Source organism: Gallus gallus, chromosome 9 (genome assembly GCF_016699485.2).
Source record: "Gallus gallus isolate bGalGal1 chromosome 9, bGalGal1.mat.broiler.GRCg7b, whole genome shotgun sequence".
NCBI classification, from domain to species: Eukaryota; Metazoa; Chordata; class Aves; order Galliformes; family Phasianidae; genus Gallus; species Gallus gallus.
Window position 1 is genome coordinate 15,032,828 of NC_052540.1, and position 14,888 is coordinate 15,047,715.

At 50.0% G+C, this 14,888-nt stretch overlaps 1 protein-coding gene and 1 long non-coding RNA gene across 3 annotated transcripts in view; one reads left to right on the forward strand and one right to left on the reverse strand.

Annotated features, from left to right (window-relative positions):
- The first annotated feature begins 453 nt into the window (after positions 1-453).
- LOC121111472 lies at positions 454-4,877 on the forward strand. The gene is made up of 2 exons (XR_005862139.2): positions 454-2,719; positions 4,218-4,877. It is a non-coding gene; the product is annotated as an uncharacterized LOC121111472 (long non-coding RNA).
- Positions 4,633-14,888, reverse strand: part of PDE6D (phosphodiesterase 6D) — a 30,255-nt gene continuing 19,999 nt past the window's right edge. The window contains exons 2-5 of one of the 2 annotated variants that reach the window (XM_015291499.4): positions 10,081-10,169; positions 8,086-8,211; positions 7,163-7,268; positions 4,633-5,256 (exon numbers count right to left, since the gene is read on the reverse strand). In XM_015291499.4, coding sequence (XP_015146985.1) covers positions 5,175-5,256; positions 7,163-7,268; positions 8,086-8,211; positions 10,081-10,169 — 403 coding nt within the window. In that variant the 3' untranslated portion in view covers positions 4,633-5,174. Of the gene's footprint in view, positions 5,257-7,162; positions 7,269-8,085; positions 8,212-10,080; positions 10,572-14,888 lie in introns of both variants that reach the window. The other variant, XM_046898824.1, reaches the window with a different exon arrangement.

Consider the following 14,888-nt stretch of genomic DNA (forward strand, 5'->3'; position numbering starts at 1 on the left):
CCGCACTCACAGCTGCGACTGGCAGTCCCCATCCTCAGAGCCCGTTGGGCAGCGCTGCTGCAGCTCCAGGCTGAGACCGGCCACAGCTCAGTGCATGGTCACCGCGGGGGGACACAGCTGCTCGACTGCAGCCAATCCCTGCTCACCTGGGCAGCCCAGCGGCCAATCGCACGCTGCCACCTGTCCTGCCTGTATCTGCTGCCTCCATCGTTCCCTCCACCAATGCCAATCAAGCAGCACCCAGCTCTGGCCAATCCCAGGCTGCTGTTTGCTGTGCCCCAACCAACCACACGCTGCCACCTGTCCTTGCCTCCCATAGCAGCTGCCCACCAATCACAGGGACGGCTGGCTGCTCCCAGCCAATCCGGTGCCATCATCAGTCAGCAGTGCCAGCCAATCAGGGCAGCCCTGCCCCACTGAAGGGTATAAAGCTGGGGGCCTCAGCCTGCCCTCAGTGGTGCTGTTGCTTTGGGGGCTGTGTTGTGAGTCCTTCTGGCTGAAGGTGTTTTTGAGGTAGGCTGGGCATGGTCTGTGTGGCAGGCTGACCTGCACTGCTCTGTCTGGGCCTCTTGCTGTCTTCTGTCTTCACTCTGCTCAGAAGAACTGCACCCAGGGGCTCTGTGTGTTGGGAGCAATGTGAGCCCTGCTGGACATGGAGTGGTGCTGGAGGCCACGGGTGCTGAGGACCACACAGCTGGGGACATGAGGATTGCTGCAGGCTGCCCGGTGTGAGCCTGTGAGGATTGCAGGGCTGTGCCCACCTGTGGGGGTGACTGCACCACAGGTAGTGCTGCCATGGACTCTGTGAGCTCACAGCCTGCAGGTTGGCTGGGTGGGGACTGCGCCCATAGGGCCATCCCCAGCTCTGCCCATTGCAGGTCAGGACCTGCTCTGTCTGCTCCTCCTGGGTGCCAGTGTAGCCATCGTTCTGCCTCATCCAGACCTTCTGACCTCCTCTTGCTGCATCTTGAGAACCTCTGTGGAACCTGGAGCACCCGAGGGCTTGGCACAGAGCCTGTGGGACTGCAGAGCCTGGGCTCCGGATGGAAGTGGGCTGAGGTCGCTGGTGTGGTCTGTGCTGGGGCCAATGCATTGCAGGCATCTGCTTTGACTTGGGTGAGTGGGACAGCCTCCAGTACGACTGCTCAAGGTCACCAAACCAGGAGGTGTTTTGGGGTGTTGCTGGCACACATCAGCGTGCAGAGCTGTTCCTTCGTGCTGCTTGGCCCGAGTGTGAGGTGCCCCTGTAAAGGAGCCCCTTGGAGGGGGCTGAGGTCTGGGGCTGTGGCTGGTCCTGGCCCATCCCAATTAGCAAAGATGTACCTTGAACGTGGTTTACAGACAGGAGAGCCCAGCCCATACTGAAGAGCCAACAGATGGGGTCTGGTCCCTGTCTCATCCTTGTGGCCTTCTGAGCGTGACAGCCCTTCTCCTGCTCCCACTGTGGCATCTTCCTGCCCAGCCACGATCCTTCAGCAATGAAACCCAGCAAGATGTGCTTCTCCTGCTGCCGCCCCTCCTTATGCCCAGCTGGAGCTGAGCTCTTCTTCCCACAGGTACAGGGAGTGCTGTGGCTCCCTGGGCTCTGTGTGCCCCTGGGAGAGTCGTGGCCACGTTCCGTGGGGCAAGGAGGCGGGCAGGGTGATGCCCTCATGCCCTAAGCCAGCGAGCTGGGTGCAGGGCTGGAGCACGCCCCTGAGGAGGACAACCCATAACACGTGCTACCCCTGGAGAGCCAAACCCTGGTGCAACTCTCCCTGTAGCTCCCATGATGGGGGACAGCTGCTGTCCCAAGGCTGCTGTGCTGATGCACGATAGGCCGTGATGGGCTCTGCTTTCCTCGTGCCCAGCATAAGGGCAGAGTGTGGGGCACATCCACCCCCAGGGTGACGGATGGCCGTCCCTCTGCTGTCTGTCCCAGGCTCCTGGCCGCAGTGCCACCACAGTGCACGGTGAGGTACAGCCCTGGGCCACCAGCACTGTGTGTACATTGCACAGTCTGGGGAAATACTGCTGTGTTTATTGCAGTGTTGCAGCACCATCTAGTGCTGCTGCCCGGGGAAGCCGGACACCCTGGAGCTCCCACGGAGGTTACTGCAGCACCGTGGGGACAGGACGTGCTGGATGGTGTCCCTTGGGTCGTGCTGAGGCTGTGCCACTGAGACCGGGGATGTGGGTGGCTCTGCGCTGGTGAGCTGAGGACTGGGATAGGTGAGTGTTTGGTATGGCCACGTCCCACTGACAGCAGCCTCAGAACCACGGGGTTTTCTTGCCTAAATCCCACACCAGGCATCCTTAGCACCCTATAGGGTGTCTCCTGGCCAGGAGGGGACTTGGTGCCACTGGGTGCCCCTGCTCTGTGCTTGGAGACCTCTGCAAGGATGCTGGGATGCATAAAGGGTGCAGACATCCCCAGCGCCTGGACAGGATCATGCACCCTGCCCATGTGAGTGCCGAGCCCAAACACGGGCTGCACCCAAGTCCTGCCTCGCCGAGGGTCCAGCAGTCGGAGGTTTCCGTCAGGTGGACTTCGGGCACATTGGGTTGAAAGCAAGGCCTTTGGCTGCCGAGCTGCACCAAGTCACTGGGCAGCCCCCTCCCCAAACGATACAAGGTGTTGCTGGCTCTTCCCACAGACTGCCCAGGAGTGGGATTTCCCTGCCTCGAAAGAAGACAGAGGGACCCAAACCTCCCCAGCCTGTGCCAGCTGCCACAGAGGGTAAGAGTAGCAAAGCAAGCACTGAGCATAACGTGGCCCTGGGCTGTTTGTGTGCCTTTTGTTCACCCATAACCCTCTGAATCAGACAATTAACCGCATCAGGGAGGCTCTGCTCGCCCATCCGTGTGTTATTGGGCAGGGCAGCTCTGGGGCAGAATGCCAGCAGCTGAGAGCCCTGAGGCAGCAGCTGGGCAGGTGGAAGGCATGGGGAAGCAGCCGGCCCCTCGCTCCTAACACCTGGGTGCAGTGTGGGGATGAGATCCCGATGCACCCACAGTTGGGATCCCCCTTTGCAGCAGATCTGTGCGCCGTTAAGGGGCCGTAAACCATGCCCGTGCCTTTGTGAGTGCGGTGGGTGCGACGGCCCGGAAACCGAACGGCCTGCAGCCCAGAGCCTGCTGTGCACTGCCCTCCTCCCGTGCCACCCCCTGCCTTCGCCCTGCAGCCCTGCCACGTGGGGGGCCGCCTCTCCAGCACGTTCCGTGCCCCGCGGCACCCACAGAAACAACCGCCGTGTGATTGCCGGCGGCCGGAAGGCGCTCGCCTCCTCCACGGGAGCTTTGGCAGCCAAACCACCCCAGCTGTGAACAATGAGCCGAGGAAAGCCGGCGCTGGCAGCTGGCATTGCCTGCATGGCGGCTGCTGCCGAATCCGGCCGGTTCCCGCTGCAGGTTGGATGCTGATGGCTGCAGCGCAGCGCTGGGAGGCTTGGGCTGCACCTGCGTTTGAGCTGTGGAAGGGCCGTGGTGAGGGGATCCTCACCTCCTTGGATCCTGACCTCCCCCCCCTCCCCACCCCCAAAGTGCCCCCCCCAGCTGTGCAGCCATTCTCAAGTGTGGGTGCATCCCTGCGCTGCAGATGCTGGGAGTTCCCAAGTGGGAACTTTGTTTTAGACAAAAAGGAGGAAGCGGTGTCGCTTTCCACTTCCATCACTTTCCCTTCACGCAGGGGTCACTGGGTCACTGGGCAGCGGTGATATGAGCACCCCATGGGCTGTGCTTGGGGTATCCCCATGGTGCTCTTTGGGGCAAGGACCCCGCTCAGGGCCTGCCAGCAGCATCACCATCCTCTGATGGCATCAGCTCCCCTGAGCTGGGGAGGACAAAGGACACTGCATTCCCATGCCCTTGGTCGCAGCTCACAGCGTGGTGGCCAAAGCCCATCCCAGCAGCTCAGCGGATGCCTCCCAGTCTGTGGGCCCCTCCGTGCCTATTCCACGCGCTCTGCTCTCGCCCCTTCCAATCTCACTTCTCCCTCTGCTGCCAATTTGCAGTCCTAGGAACGGGCAGAGATGGCAGAGGGGAGGCACTGGGGAGGAGGGATAGGTTGATCGCAGGGCAGCAGCAGCCGCGAGCTGCTTCCCATAGAGCCACTGGAGGGCGGCAGTGCTGCAGCACTGCCACGGACAGCGGGATGGGGGCTCGGAGTACCTGCTCCAATCCTCCCAACCTTTCATTAATACATTATTTTGATACCTTTTGCCTCTCCTCTTTGGCAGGAACACCGCTATTGCTGGATGTCATCCCTCAGCGAGGTGTCATTGAGAGAGCTGCTGTGTAACAATAATAACGCTCTTCTCATAGCGATTAATGATCCCGCTTTCGACTCAGCCAGGAGAATTGGGCTTTTACCTCCCACCCACGCACTGAATGGCTGAATTTGGGATCGGAAATGATGCGCTTCAATTCCCTGCATCTCTCCTGAAAATCTCAAGCGTGAGCACAGGATGGGCTGAGCCAGGCATCGAGTGATCGTAAAGTGGTGGTTGTGAGCAGAGGCCGAAGATAAACTCTTCCCAAGAGTCACACTGGCTACAACTGCAGAGCCCTGTTCTGCTGCTGGTGTGAGTGGTAACAGAGTGCGCTGCCAGGCATTCCTGTAGTGGAAAGAAGAACACACAGAATCAACATTGCTTCCCTTCTTTGGACGGTAGGAATGTTTTAATTGAGAAATTTGTTTTAATTACATTAGGTGATATCACAGTCTATTTTACAAGTTCAGGGTAAGAGGAAGCGTGGACCGGTTACACAGAAATCCAGTGAAAGGATAAAAACCTACAACATGAGAAAACGAAAAGGTTAACTTAATGCCTCAAAAAGGAAACGCGTTGAGTTTGGTGTGAGTGGAATGGGAGGTTTTTTAACAGGATCCATAGAAGTACAAAGGAGGAAACTAACATAATTTACAGTATTGGTTCTGCATGACCATCGTTGGCCCGTTTTCAGAGACAGCCTCTGTTCCCCAACGCACCGCTGAGCAGATGGTGCTGTCTCTGAGGGTTTGGTTGGGTCTGGTCAGAGAAGAAAGCAAAATAACCGATGGGCAAAGGTCACAACCCACGTTGAGGTGGTCCCCAGGGTCACCGCCTACAGGAGTGTCTTCCACTGGATAGTCAGGAGGTTCTGCACCAAGAACTGCATGGAGGAAAACTAAAACAGCTCCAAAAAGCCCCATCTCAAACGTAGAAAAGTCTCACTCTGGAAGTGCTTACAAGAAGGTCGTCATCATAGAATTTGGTTTCTATAATAACATTACCGCTGTGGAAAGAAAAGGGGAGAAAGAAGAGGCCGTTAGAAGAATGCACAGCAGAAACCAACTGTCCCTTTCTGTGCTGCCACAAGCCTGGGCTGATGTCCACCCCTGCTCTACCAGCAAGAGCTCCGAGCCAGGTGCAGGGAGTGCTGTGTCCCAGCCCTGCGCCCACTGGGGCTGAAGGATCCCTCCACCGCATTCCCACGTGGAGCAGCTCCCACCAGCCCTACAATACTGTCCCCTTCCTGGGCTCAGCCCCATGCAGGCTCACTTCTACCCCCCCCCTCCCCCCCCCCTTCTCTTCAGTGAATCTGAAAGACAATGCAATTTCATTTTTATATGCTGTCTCTCTGTCTTCTAGTGCTGAGCAAGTGACTACAACCAACTTAATGCATCCTTTCCCCCAAGACATGCTTTAACTCAAATATATGAGCGCAGTTTACTCAAACTGCAATGGCAATTTAGATTTGGGTGTGACAAAAAGCACTAAGACAAACACGGAGTCTTCAGGAGTATTAGAAGGAGAGGGGCTCTCCATGTTTTAGCAGCAGAAAAAGAAACATCTAACTTCTTTGGGCCACAAAACCTCTTTGGATCTGCTTGGGCTAACTATTCTCTTGCAGAATGACTTCAGGAGAGAAGCACTGCCCACTGCAAGCGGACAGACTTCAGGGAAAGAACAGGACACTGGAAAATCCTCAGTGTCACTTGAGAATGGGACCCTCAAGACTCAAAGTCATGCAAATGACGCGATGTCCTGACACAGTCAATGCCAACTTGTCTGGTGTTTCTTTACTCTATTCCTAAATTGGTACCACCTGTACAGACTGGGAGCCACCAGCTCTGTGAGCCAAGGGCATGTGCGGCACCTACAGACTTCTGAGCAGGCAGTGCCATGAAGCACTAACCTAATGCTAATACTGTCTTCTGAACCTGCTATCTCTTTGAAACGTGCTGTGAATAGAAAGCAATGCTGGTGGTTCCCATCCCAGTGCCTTCTCTATGCGACTGGCTTTCCTCCAGATGGAATGAGAGGGAAAATGCAGGAGAGGGAGGTCTTCCAGAGGACACGGTGACCTTGCAGTGAGACTAGCTGCTCCCTATCTGCCTCGTGTTGGCACAAGGATTCCCACAGCCTTCTGTCTCTGCTGGCAATCTGCTCCTTGTGTGCTTGCCAGCACCCATCTAGCACTGCATCAGCCGCAGCAGGGAGGGAGGCCCTTCATCAGTGATTACAGCTTCCCTGGGGCTTTCCTCTAGGAGCCTTTTCCTTCATCCAAACAAAGGCTGTGCCCTGCCATTCACATTCAGAGCAGTGCCCAGCACACGTCGTTCTGACCTACTCAATTGACGTGCAGACTCTGGTGAGGACTAGGTGTTTATGAGGGAAGTGTGTGAATCCCATTATGGACTGCAGTAAAACGGCTGTTAAAGGTGTTTTATCCCCTGATACAACTGCATATGACTAAATGTATAGCTTATACTCCGATGTATAAGACACAAAGCCTGGAAAATGGTAGTGATGAAACAGACATTAGAGCAGCTCCCATTTACTTACCAATAGCTGCATCTGAGAATGGACCAAACACCTTTTTATTTTATGAGCCCATGTGTATGTAAGGGGTACTAAGTTGTAAAGCATTTTAAAACCCTTTTGCAGATCACCTTTCAAAATATGAAAGCAGCTCTAATGAGGGATCAGTTCCAGTTTCTCCAAACTTTTATTGCAATATTAATGCAAATGGGACCTATGGGACAAAAGGTAACGAGGTTGGCTTAGCCCCTTTTGTTTCTCAGTGGCTAACAGCGGTGAGGGTGACTCAGTTGGTAGCAGCTCCCTCTCCATTCCCACTGTGGCCCCCAAGGAAATGTCACAGCTGCTCTCAGATTCCGTAAGCCCAAGGCACTCACGTTAAAACGTTAGCTGACATCATCTGTGATTCAGGTGCTGCCTCTATCAAGGACTGCCAAGTGTTTGTGGAGTTAGGAATCACAAAACCAAATTCAAAGAACCATTCTGCAAAGTAAAAACAAGATTCAGAGGCATTTGAAAGAATTAAAACGACAAACGGTTCTTTTGCTTTTCACCTGACAGGCTGGGAAACTCCCTGAACTACCCTAACTCTACTGCCAATGTTTTACATTTAAATTACTTGGTGCTGCACCAAACCCTTCCCTCCTCTTACTGCTGATACTCCTTTCTGTAGCAGCTGACAGAAATGATGAAGGCATGCCGCTTCCTTGACATTCAAGGGAAATTCCATCACACCTAATAAGGAACAGGGAAACCACATTCCCCTCTTGCAGCCATCCCCCAGATCCAGTTCAGACCAAGAGTTACCCCAAAGACAACGAGGTCGATGTTTATCTGCCCTCCCTCCCCCCAGATTAAGATTGATGCTGCAGCCAGGGAGATGAGATGAGTGGTGCTGCGTGGAGGCGTGCAGACAACTGGCAGTGGCACTGCTGTAACCAAAGAAAAGCAGAGCTCCTGTGGCCCAACCTGCAGCCTGACTCAAGGCAGCATGAGGTGCTGCTGAGGAAGATGGTGCCCAGCACAGGTGCCCAGCACGGATGACACTGAAATAACCTGGTTCCTAGCCTCAGGCAGCCTGCGGTGGATTTGTGCCCCGCAGCGTGATTACCCAGATTTTTGGCTTACATAACAAAGTGTTAATACACTTATGAAATGCTATCCCTAATACTGTGGCCCATTAGTCCTGATAAGATGAATGCTTCAGGGTTACTCTGAAAAATTAAAATTTCTGTGTCCGACCCACTTGAGCTCCTCTGATCCCCCACGCCGGATCCCTCCCCGCGCTGCAGATGCGTACCTTCTAAACACTGCCCTTTGAAATAAACTTTCTGTTCCAGTCGGAATTTTTCCATTTGCTCTGCTGAGGAAAAGTTTAACTCCCGAGACACTGCTTTGCACTTCAGGATTTTTTTAGGAACTCGAGCTGTCAAACAGATAAACAACCATTATTTGGACACAATCAAACAAACCCAGGTGCTATTACAGTATACTCTGAAATACTGATCAGTGCAGTAGGAGATCACGGTAGCAGGAGGAATACAAACACAAAGGGCTCCCCCTGCTTTGTTTTTACATTTGTGAGAGTGAAATCCGAGATGCAAACAGGTGAAGTACCTTGCCCAGAGCCAGGAGTGCAGCACCGCTCGCTCAGACTCCTAGCTCTTAGCTGTCTACTGCTAAAAAACACGGTTCTTCAAGCCAAAACATGAGATGCAACTTGAGTTTCTGCTTTAGGAACTGAGCAGCCAAAGGGCTGCTCTGTACACTGAGTGTTAGTCTTTCTCACTTCTTCTTCCCTTTCAGACCGTGTGCCCCCAGTAAACCACGAAGAGCTGCTTCTCAGCCCAGCAGCAGTTTCAGCCAGGTACACAGCCACAGGCAGAAAAGTCTGTTTCAGAATTTAATAGACAGTTTAAGAGAGAAAGTAATCAGTGATCCAAGATACCCAGGCTCTTGCAGTGGTGAGACACCGATACCAGTAGCAAACCATACCTATATTTCATATGGCTTTTTTTGCAGGCAAAGAGGTAAGAGAAGGGGCACTTTGCAGCAGATATTAATTTGCTGAAAGGTCCAAATCAGGAGAATATATTAAAAATCTCCAAAGCCCACTGTACATCAGCGGTGTGATTGTACATAATCCTTCCTGTGTATCAGAAAATGTTTCTTTCATGTAAATGTATTAGAAATAAGGCAGGGAGGGAATACAGCTGGTATGCGCTTTATATGCCAAACTGTTCCTAAATGGAAAAGCTACCAAAATGTTCCTGAGCAGACAGCAGGCTGCTGTTTAATAAAAGTAAGAGTCTATCAAACCCCAGGCAAATCCAGCTAATGTAAAACAGCTTAATGGAGTAGGACCTTGATATGAGACCAGTCGAGAGAGCAGGAGGGTGAGGGAATGCAAGCTACCGTCCTATCTCAGGGAAAGCTACACAGCCCATGGTTTGCCAAAACTGAAAGTGCCAAGGAAGAGTTGTAAATTTAAAAGCACTCTGATTATTTTTTGTCTTTTTTTCAGCTTGGAAATCTGCACGGCACCATTCTTTACTGCCCTCACAGGTACAGACTGCAGCCTGTTGTGCATAAACAGCCCTCTGCAGTTAAGTGTAAAATGACTTATTCAACTATTCTGCAATTTAGTAATTGCATTTCTTGATGAGCAGGTTTGCTTTAATATTGTAAAACTACAAAAGAAAAGGTTACTTTTAATAAAAGTAGGACTATGTAGCCTTTAAACTCCTGATCTAAGAGATCTGCGTTGATATTTATAACATCAAGCGGAACATTTTCATTGACTTATTTTAAGCTCATTTTACCTTTGTATCTCTATCCATCTCAGCCTTCTTTCCTTGCTAAGCTATATGGGAATGGCTTTTCCCCCTCTCTCTTCCTAAGGAAGACCATCCCCTCATCCTTAACCTTTCCAGTGGCTTTTTCTAATAGCTGTTCTCTGCACCTGGTCAAGTTTGCAGTCACCTATCTAGAAGATGGATGACTGAACTGCAGGCCAGATAAGGTCTGACCAATTCCTTGTACAATGGACATTAATCTCATGCCAGAATATGCTTTAATTAATTCCCCAAGCTCCTCTGATTGAGGTGAGCTGCTCATTCTTTAACCAGCCAAGGTTCTGGCTTAGCATTGTTTAACTTGTCCCTTTTGCCAGACACTGATTCATTCCCATCCTTCTCCACATGTTCCAGGTGTCCCTCAAAGCACAGCATGCCAGCAGGTCTGATGACCAAGAGGTACAGTGCCACCCAGCCCCAAAGGCACCGTACGGCCATACCTTCATGCTCCACTCCAGGTACAGACAAATCTTCTGTTCCTTGCCAGAGGATTTTCCCAGTTTCTGCATCCCGAAGATTCATCCAATTTCTGATTGGGAAGCAATTAAGGAAAACAAGCTACCCGAAACGTGTCCCCAAATGCAGAAGCACCTGGAATTCTTGGTGCAGCTCTAATATAGGCTACTCCAGCTGAGTTTCAGTAATGTCTTCTGGTTTGCAGGAGGCCAAGGAAAAAAGTCATGGAGCAAATAAATGAACCAACCAACCCCTGACCAGAATGTATGCAATGAGAGCTGCAGAGGCACAGATTCCGATTCCACTTAGACTGAAGCTTGTCAACCTCAGTTATCAATTTTTGTCTCTTCCAAAGGATAGAGGCAATGTCACCGTGGCGCAGAGAAGCAGGAACATTGCTAACAATAACAGATTATTCCACACAAGCAAATGCTCCTCTCCAGCATTTGAAAAGTGCTAGAAAAAGAAGTGCTTCCTATATGACATTACAGAAAAAGAGAATAATACCAATCACACTTGTGCTTTTGGAGTTTATAAATCTTAATATCAAAGGTTGTTCTGCTGTTGACCTGGTAGCTCAGGTATTTCCACATCAGAGTAAGGTGCCTGCACACCTGCAATGCTCTTCTGAACAGGGACACAGAGCTCAGCCCTATGGCCCTATCACAACCCCTGCTCTGCTGCTCACTTGAGTGAGGTACAGGGAAGAGCTGTGAGATTTGTGTATGGACTTCATTCTCTAACACACACTGTTTCTGGGCAGGCTCACACAGACTCTTCATATATCGATCAATTTTCTTTCTGGAGCTCCTGGGAAGAAACGGATGCTTCAGCAAATTCTGTGTTCCAGGGTCACATTTGTTTTAAAATTCTGCATGCAGAGAGCAGAAGGGGAGATGGCTGCTGTAGGAATGGCACGAGGAACCATTCATTGTGGTTCTCCAACCCCTTGTCCCCCACTCTGTGCACGTATGTAGCTTGACTTGTTCCAGAAGATGTATTTGCTATCTGCCATTTGATCCATAGGAAAACAAGGAGAAGGTGGAGAGCATCAGCCCTGGAGGGCCCCACATGCTGCCCTCATCTCCTGGCAGAAAGCTAACAAGTTGAAATCCCTCCCCAGGTAACAAAGCAAGGGAGATGGGGCTATAGGCAGCAAGTCAGAGAGAAAATGAGCAGCAGTATCATGGCAGAAAGAACCTGCACAGGGGCTGGGCACTTCGTGTGGTTCTGGCTGGAAAAATCCAGGACCCCAGCCAACACAAGCTGCAGGATGGAACCGCCTCAACTGTAATTTAAGATGTCAAAAACATAAAAAAAGCCACCATTTTTAGATACATCTTCCCACAGATGAACACAAGAACTAGCCAGGGTGAAGCTATTTGCATAGAAAGCAGTATGCCATCTATCACATGCCATGTACGAGAGAAAAATAACAAATGAGACAATCTGAGCATCTCACTGACAGATTCATTTATCTTCACAACACCCTGAGATGTAAACAGACTTGACTATTAGCAGTACAGTAATTCAGTAAATTGGGCACTTGATTACCCAAACCCTACATTGTATTTAAAAAATGAGCCCCTTCAGATGTATATCCTTGCTATTTGTTAACTATCGGTATCAGTGCGAGTCAGGAGCTCCCAGGTCTGGCTGTAGGCTGTGCAGTGCCAAACTGAGCAGCAGATTGTAAGAAGGGCTTGGGTTGGAAAAGACCTTAAGGACCACCCAGTTCCTACCCCCTGCTGTGGGTAGGGACACCTCCCATTAGTCCAGGTTGCCAAAGCCCCCTCCAACCTGGCCCTGAGCCCCTCCAGGGCTGGGGAAGCACAGCTCTGGGCAGCAGCACCAGTGCCTCACTGCCGTCTGAGTAAAGAATTTCCTCCTAACAACTAACTGAAATCTCCCCTCTTTTAGATTAAAGCCATTCCCCCTTGTCCTACCACCATTAGGCCATGTAAAAAGTCACTCTCCCTTCTGCTTATAAACTCCCTCATGGACTGGAAGGCTGCAGCGAGGTCTCCCCGGAGCCTTCTCTGCTACACTCAGCCAGCTCACAAGTTTTTTTCCCTGTAACTAAACACTATTAAAAGGGAAGAAAAGATCATCACATCTCAAACACGCACACAATCCTCTTCTACTGGAAAAAGAGCTTCAAATGCAGGAGATTCACTCTTTAAAAATAAACAAACCTTTTAAAAGAAACAGAAAGCTGCATACAATTTCCTAGGTCAAAGCTGAAATCATTTATAAAACTTAACTGCAATGGAATTAAAAAAAAAAGGGGGGGGGGGAGAGGGCAAAACTCATCACAAGTGATTTTTTGGCAAGAGAACACCTGACAAAGCTGCAGCTGTGCTGCTTACCCAGTTAGCAGCTTATCACACTATTTCTGTCAGCTCGGACAGAAAGGCTGGTGCTAGGACATAGCCCAGAGTGAAGAAAATGGAGATCTTGAACCAAACCCACACACACACAGTTATCTTCTAATGTGTTTAATTGGTTTAAGATTCTTCCATCCCAGCATGAGAGATGTTGTTACTAAAAATAAAACGTGCTCCATCTTTCAAGCTGCAGCAGAGACCTGCGGGCAGGATGAAGGGGGCATTCTGAGTATTGCTGCAAAGGAGAAAGCAAATGAGTACAGGTTTAACACAACTGCTCTTTTCGGAGAGGCTCGTGCCAAAGCCACCTGGCAGGAGCAGCTACAGAGAGCAACTGCAGGGCCTGAGGTCACAGCTTTGTGAACTTAATGTGTATTAAGGACAAAAAGGAAGAAGTACAGTATATCCTTAATTCTGTTTCTCATTCTGAAATCACAAGAACACTCCTCAGCCATTAAATGTTCATTCGCCTGACTTTTGGGGGATTTTTTGTAGGAAACAATGTCTGATTTAAGACTCCAGAGATCAAATACTCTTCAATCCCGAAGGCAAGGAAGGATTAGGTAGAACAGCTGAAGGAAGGGAGTACTGTTGATCTATTTATATTCCACCACCTATTGGGTCAGCAAAGTCTTACATAAAAGCTTTGTAGTAGCTGGAATTTGACTTGCTTTATATACTTGACATGAATTAACTTCCTCACAGACCTACTTTGCTTAGCCTGATGAAGGGAAATGGTTCGTGCATTTCTAAATCCAATTTCTGTTGTCTTGAATGCCTCTGATCTCAGAGCAGAAACTCCTTCCCTTTCCTATCTGTCACAGACATCGTTTCCTTCGAACAAGTCAAAACATATATACTTATCTTTAAATGTTTTAGCATTGCAAGGATTCCCATGCATTACCACAGTGGTAATTAAGAATCCCCTTGAAGGAAGGGGACGAGTACAAGCAAAACTAATCATTAAAGGAATATGGAGTTAAAGGAGCTCTGGCCCACTCTCCCAGATTATTATTTGTATGCTGTAATCTTTAGCACTTTTTGAATATCTGAAAGGCTGCAGAGAACAGTGGGTGCCATTTCTCCCACTACAGACCGGTCTATTTTTCATTCTGCTCCTCGCTGTCTACACCATTCTGAAACCTCTGGAGCTGCTGCACTCTTATCTCTCATAATAAAAGCAAGCTTAATGTTCATAACCGCCCCTGGATGAGGTCTTTCATCATCTTTGTCAGTTCTTTTTGGTAAAAGAAACGTAGCATCAAGAACAATTCACTGCGTGCCAGGTGCAAACAGGATCTCAACAATCACCTGGAAGTAAGGATTGTCCTACAGGATAAATGACAAAGAGAAGGCAGAGCTGAAAGCCCAGAACCATTCAGACTTACACCTCTGCTGCAGACCCAGAGAAGCTTCAGATCCGAACTGCTCAACCTTCAATCCCAGCTTCACACTGCTGTGCAGAACAGCTACAACCACACACTGCCTAACGTGGGAGAGCGTGCTGCTTTTCAAGAATGCTACAGATAAGTGAGGATCAGCCTTTAGGATTTGTATTTTTTATCAGCTGCGTTTTCCCAGAAGAATTCCGTTTACTCAGAGGTTTCAATCCAGTCTGAGGAATAAGGACCAAAACGAATTACACAAACTACAACTACCAAAACTACAGGATTACAGAGCAGACCACCGAATATCCTTATGCTCCTACTCCGCTGATGCCATTAGTCCTCTAATCTTAACAGTCTCTAATCTCACTTTTTATTACAATTCCCAAATCCTTCTTCCAAAGAACTCTTAATTGTGTGCTTATGTTTAAGCATGCGCACACATACCCTGTGGAATCAGGCCTTAAAGTTCACTGTTTGCATACAGAAGAAAAGCAGCTGTCTTTAGTGTTTAATAAACCACAGGTGTAAATGTTGGCCACGTGCTAAGAGAACAGGAGTCTCTCCTCCTAGGCTAAGGCTGAAATTCAGTGTAAAATCATATGTGAAGGAAGCAAATGGACGCCCGTCCATTCCATCTAGTAACAGAAGGGCCAAAACGAATCACAGACATTCCTCAAACACTACTGGAGCCTTTGGGCACGGCACTGTCACCTCCTCCTGCTTTTAGACAGCAGCAGCATCCCCTCAATTCCAGGTGAGTCAGATGGTGCTTATGACAGCTCTCCCAGCAGCAGGTATTTTTTATGCACCAGCCTTCCTGGAGTGACGCACAAGATACGAGTTACTGTGCTCCTCCAAAAGATGCAGGTGCTGAGGATTGGAAAGGTGCTCTATTAAATCCTCAGATGGAAGGAAGGCAATTATCCCTTCAAAGCACTCCTGACACTCCAGCACTCACTGAACAAGAGGCTGCTTCTGTAGTCTCCTGTGCAGAACAAATTGCTGCGCACCAGAAGC